We start from the raw sequence: 6,000 nt of genomic DNA, 5'->3' as shown, positions 1-6,000 counted from the left end.
TGGCTAATTTTATTTAGCATAATGTTCTCTAGTTCCATCTATGCTGTTGCAAAAGTAGGAGCTCCTTCTTTCCCTCTGCTGGGTAGTATTCCTTTGTCAGTGTACCAGTTTTTTGATCCACTCACTGTTGGGCACTTAGGCTGTTTCCAGCACTTGGCTATTGTAAATTGCACTGCTATGAACATAGGGGTGCCTAAATTCTTTTGAATTGGTGCTTCAGGATTCTTAGGGTATATTCCCAGCAGTGGAATCACAGGATCAAAAGGCAATTCCACTTTAATATTTTCAGGAAATTCCAGTTTTCCACAGTAGTTGCACCAGCCTGCATTCCCACCAGCAGTGCACTAGGGTTCCCTTTTCTCCACATCCTCACCATGTTTGATTTATTAATGATCACCATTCTGACCAGTGTGATATATCATTGTTTTAATTTGCATGACACCTAGCAATGCTGAGCATCTTCTCATATGTCTGTGTGTCATCTGTCCTTGGAGAAATGTCTGTTCAAGTCCTTTGCCTGTTTTCAAACTGGACTGTCTTCCTGGTGTTGAGTTGTATGAGTTATATATTTTGGAGATCAAACCCTTGTCCAACATATCATTGGTGAATATGCTTTCCCATATGGTCAGTTCCCTTTTAATAGTTTCTTTAGCTGTGCAGTTTTTTTAATTTGATGTAGTCCCACTTATTTTTCCATTTCCCTTGCCCTAGGAGATATATATCAGCAAAAATATTTCTACATGGGATGTGTGAATTTTTACTGCCTATGTTTTCCTAAGTTCTTAGTCACCTAAGTTCTCCTCTAGGACTCTTACGGTATCATGACTTATAATTAAGTCTTTTATCCATTTTGAGTTTATTCCGGTATATGGTATAAGTTGGTGGTCTAGTTTAATCTTTTTGCATGGACCAGTCCAGTTCTCCCAACACCACTTATAGAAGAGACTATTTTTACTCCATTGTATGTTCATACCCCACTTTGTCAAATATTGACTATAGAGACATGTGTTTATCTCTCAAATTCTTTATTATACATCATGGTCTCACAATTTGAGGCTCGATGAATACAATTGGTTTTCAAATTTCCTTTGAAAATTTTCTAGATTACTACATGCAGGTGACCATGAAAATATTTGGCATTTTTAAGTTTTGAAATTCTGAACAGGCACTTACATGAAAGGAAAACATTACCATTCATGGGTAACTACATGTAAAACAGATGCTCCAGCACATGGTACATGGAACCTTTTGTCAGTAAAGAACTTGGTTACTGACCACTTTATCAAAGTGCCGTAGTAGTAAGGTAAGTTTAAAGAAATGTAATTTGGGTTACTTAGCTTACTCATAAAGTAAGGTTAACTGACCAGACTTGCACGGAAGTGTATAAAAAGTATTGGTACAAAAACCAATTGACCATAAGTGAAAGTAGTTTCACACAACAGGCTTCAGGTTTTAGTTCCTACACCCCACACTTAGTGTATTTGAGATTGGACCTTCCGCTCATGACTGTGGCCTTCTTTTCTCAGACTTTGAACAAATGACTTGAATGTAGTATTAAAATTTAAGCAGAATGGTATTAAATTTAGTATTAGATTTAATACTAATTTAAAATTAGTATTAAATTTAAATTTGAGTTTGAACAAGCCAAAGTTCCAATTTGACAAACACGATATTGTCCAGATCTGGATAACTACATGCTTATTAACAGGTCCACCTCAACTACCCCCATCATCCTTAAATTCTCCCCTGAAAAGGGAAGAGAGTCTTTGTGAAAAAATTATATTTGCTTGTATGTAGTAAAAAGATTCCTTAAATTAAAAATAATTTCAAAGTATTAATGGGAAAATTAATGTAGTTTTGACAAATCAGAAATGCCAACATAGAATCAACTCCACACTGCAGAAAATACAATGGACCTGCTGGATAGTAGTGGCCAAATAGTTACTTAACATGGCCAATAAAAAATTTTTTAAAAGGCCGCAATGACATGCCACATAACCCCTTGGGGAAAAAAATTAATCTTCTTACCACAGAAGGCTACAAAGAGAATAAATTCAGGAGGCTATGGAATGGTAGACCAGAAGAACCTACAGTGAAACATTCCATATGCATTTCTCAAATACATTTGTAAAAACATAAAATGTAAAATACAAAAATACTGAGATGCCATATTTTAAATCTCTGTGGGATATAAGGGCCACTCAGGTTTTCTAATTTTATTTGAACACAAAATAATTTTGCATATAGAGAGTAAGAGATAATCACTAGCATGAGAAATACATTTATAATCAACATTATGCAGAAAAAGAGCAAAATTAGATACCAGCCTACTCATATGAAAATGTTTATACTGATGCATGAGTGCTTATCAAATCAAAGTGTGCAGTAAAAAAAAAAAGAAACCAGCTGCTTAAGAAAGTTCCAGTGTTTCAAAGAAAGCACTTTTTTAAATGTATGTACATGAAGAATATTCAGTTATATCATAAAATAAACGCAGCACTGTAAGATAAAGGAAGACTATTATACATGGACTTCTGGTGTTTTCCCCCCTACATGCGGCAACCATCTTTAACCTGCCAAACTTAATCTCAATGGTTGTAAGAGTTTTTTGTTTTTCTTTCTGTCTCCTATTCAGTTCACATTTCAGGCTGTTCAGCAGATGCCTGTGATTCTGGTGATTCAAATCGCTGGTGAAAGTTTGTTCTCTGTTTCCTCAGTTTTTCAGGAGCTTTTCTCCATAAAATGATCTCCTAGTTAAAAACAAAGCAGCAAGTTATCAAAAATTAATGTTCTTATATTATTTACACCTTAAATTTTCACACTGAAAATACTGCCACTGCAATTTTAACCAAAATGAAATTCTTCCCTACTAAAGCCCCGACTGACCCGCTTTCTTCAGTCTAATCCTGGAATGCCCTTTCTGCCCAGTCTGCTGCCCTGCACACAACCACCACCAACCCAATCGGGCACAAACATTCTAGCTGTTATTGATTTAAACACTAAATGTGTCCTTTGGTTTGCTGTTCCACTACTCCTATCCAAGTTCAAGTCCTTGTCATTTCAACTTTAGATATTTATATAGCTTCCTGGTAGATGGCTGCCTTGCTTGCCTGAGGCCCCTTCTAATCCATCCTTCCTATCACTACCAGATTAATCTAAAACACTGAACACTGCTTGACTGCTCTTCAACAGTTCTCAATGCCTTCAATGCCTACAGGATAACCTCCAAGCAGGCATTCAGGAAGCTCCAAAACCATTATCCAATGTACCAATATCACTGCCTTCCCTCCCTAGAACCTCCACCTCTCCACCAGCCAAACTGAGTTACTCTGCCTCCAATGCACTCCAAATAAGCTTGCCCTACATCTTCCCCTATATATGCACTCTTCCACACTCTGTTCCTCAGCCTATCTAAATTTGATCCTAACTAATCTATCCTGAGATCCCTTCTGAATTCCTAAAATTATTTGCTTCATAAAGTCATGACAGGCTTTTTTTATAACTGACATATCAGAATTTAAACATCCAAATGAATGTCCATGGGAAGCAATATACTTATCCAATAAGGCCAAAATACGTAATTGATTTGAACACTTGAGTGACATTCAAATATCTATAAATCTGGTTCAGAATATGAAAAAAAAAACAAAAAAAAACCCAACCCACCATTCTAGTCACAATCTTCACTCAAAATTCACCAAAGGCTTTGTTTTCAAAATGAGAACAAATTTTAGAATAAACATTTTATATAAGAAAGTATGAAATCTGGGTCATCTCATGGAGATTTATCATAGAATCAATAAGGAAAAAAGGGAAACCCCCAAATCCATCAAGTTAATTCAGTCATTAAAAACGTGTTAATAGTCAGTGGATTGAGCATGGGCATGTGAACCAAAGGATCGCGGTTCGATTCCCAGTTGGGGTACATGCCTGGGTTGCAGGACAGTTTCCAGCAGGGGACACATGAGAGGCAACCATACATTGATGTTTCTCTCCCTCTCTCCTTCCCTTCCCCTCTAAAGATAAATAAAATCTTTGAAAAAAAAGTGTTAATAGAAATTTATGTTTGTTGATAATATTCAAGACACTATTGAGTGAAAAAGAACATGCATTATGTGACCTAGAAACACAGTGTCTGAAAAATCAGTCACAAGGGTACGATTATTTCTTAATAATATATTTTATTGATTATGCCATTATAGTTGTCCCATTTGCCCCCTTCATTCCCCTCCACCCTACACACCCCCTCCCACCCACATTCCCCTTTAGTTCATGTGCATGGGTCATAAATTCTTTTGCTTCTACATTTCTCACACTGCTCTTGCCCTCCCGATCTATTCTCGCCCCACTGTCTATGCTATTTATTCTCTGTACCTTTTCCACCCCCCCAACTCCCCTGTTGCCAACCCTCCATGTGATCTCCATTTCTGTGGTTCTGCTCCTGATCTAGCTGTCCGCTTAGTTTGCTTTTGTTTTAGGTGTGGTTGTTAATAACTGTGAGTTTGCTGTCCTTTCACTGTTCATCTTTTTTATCTTCTTTTTCTTAGATAAGTCCCTTTAACATTTCATATAATAAGGGCTTGGTGATGATGAACTCCTTTAACTTGACCTTATCTGAGAAGCACTTTATCTGTCCTTCCATTCTAAATGAAAGCTTTGCTGGATAGAGCAATCTTGGATGTAGGTCTTTGGATTTCATGTCTTGGAATATTTCTTTCCAGCCCCTTCTTGCCTGTAAGGTCTCTTTTGAGAAATCAGCTGACAGTCTGATGGGAACTCCTTTGTAAGTGACTGTCCCCTTATCTCTTGCTGCTTCTAGAATTCTTCCCTTCATTTTAATCTTGGCTAGTGTAATGATGATGTGCCTTGGTGTATTCCTTCTTGGGTCCACCTTCTTTGGGACTCTGAGCTTCCTGGACTTTCTGGAAGTCTATCTCCTTTGCCAGATTGGGGAAGTTCTCTTTTATTATTTGTTCAAATAACTTTTCCACTTGTTGCTGTTTCTCTTCCCCTTCTAGTACCCCTATAATTTGGATGTTGGAATGTTTAAAGATGTCCTGGGGGTTTCTAAGCCTCTCCTCATTTTTTTGGAATTGTTTCTTCATTCTTTTCTGTTTTGTTTTTTTCTTCCTTCTGGTTCATTCCACTGATTTGAGTCCCAGTTTTCTTTAGATCACTATTGGTCCCCTGTGCATTTTCCTTCATTTCACATAGTGTAGCCTTCATTTTTTTCATCTGATTTGCAAACAAAATCAACCAGTTCTGTGAGCATCCTGATCACCAGTGTTTTGAACTGTGCATCTGATAGGCTGGCTGTCCTCGTGGTTGCTTAAAAGTATTGGCTCTGGGGGCTTTGATTTGTTCTTCCATTTTAGCCATGATTTTTTGGTCAGGTCACACCTGTTATGTATGAGCGGTGGAGCCTTAAGTATTCACCAGGGCGGGACAACCCAGGCTGCTGGTTTGTGACACTGTATGTGGGGGCGGGGTCAGAGAGGGACAATAGCAGTCCCCTCTGCTGCTTCCCGCCGCTGGGACCTGCTCGGTCTGTCTCAGTCTCACTGCTCACTCCTTCGCAGGTTATCTGCGCACAAATGTGTGACCGAGGTCGACCCTCAGTGGGTCCACCCACTGCTACTCCACACCTGGGATCCGCCCACTGCTGCCTGCGCACCTGGGTCCCGTGCCCGGGTCGGTCCAGTGGATCTTTCCTGCCCAACCCCATTCTGCTGCTGGCTCTGCCCTTCTTACCAGTTTGGCTGAGTGGTTCGTTGCTGTTAGACTTCCGTATAGTTCAATTTTCTGTGGTTTGGCTGCGTTTTTGTTGCTAAAACTTTGTTGTTTTTAAACTTGGTTGTGTGAGAAGGCACAGGGTTTCCACCTATGCCTCCATCTTGGCGGAAGTCCTTCCAAAGGTGGGATTTTTGATGACCTTTACTTCAATCTGTTCATTGCCTCATTTATTTTTCTTTCTTTTTTTTTTTAAACAGCAGGTATTAT

At 38.7% G+C, this 6,000-nt stretch overlaps 1 protein-coding gene across 2 annotated transcripts in view; it reads right to left on the bottom strand.

Annotated features, from left to right (window-relative positions):
- Positions 1-1,008: 1,008 nt before the first annotated feature.
- Positions 1,009-6,000, bottom strand: part of VPS26A (VPS26 retromer complex component A) — a 29,292-nt gene continuing 24,300 nt past the window's right edge. For both annotated transcript variants that reach the window (XM_037130584.2, XM_037130585.2), the window contains one exon: positions 1,009-2,750. In XM_037130584.2, the coding sequence (XP_036986479.1) occupies positions 2,637-2,750 (114 nt within the window). In that variant the 3' untranslated portion in view covers positions 1,009-2,636. The remainder of the gene's footprint in view (positions 2,751-6,000) is intronic.

The sequence above is a fragment of the Artibeus jamaicensis genome, unplaced genomic scaffold (assembly GCF_021234435.1).
Source record: "Artibeus jamaicensis isolate MK-2021 breed Jamaican fruit bat unplaced genomic scaffold, CSHL_Jam_final contig_332, whole genome shotgun sequence".
NCBI classification, from domain to species: Eukaryota; Metazoa; Chordata; class Mammalia; order Chiroptera; family Phyllostomidae; genus Artibeus; species Artibeus jamaicensis.
This window is presented reverse-complemented; position numbering and strand designations above follow the sequence as displayed.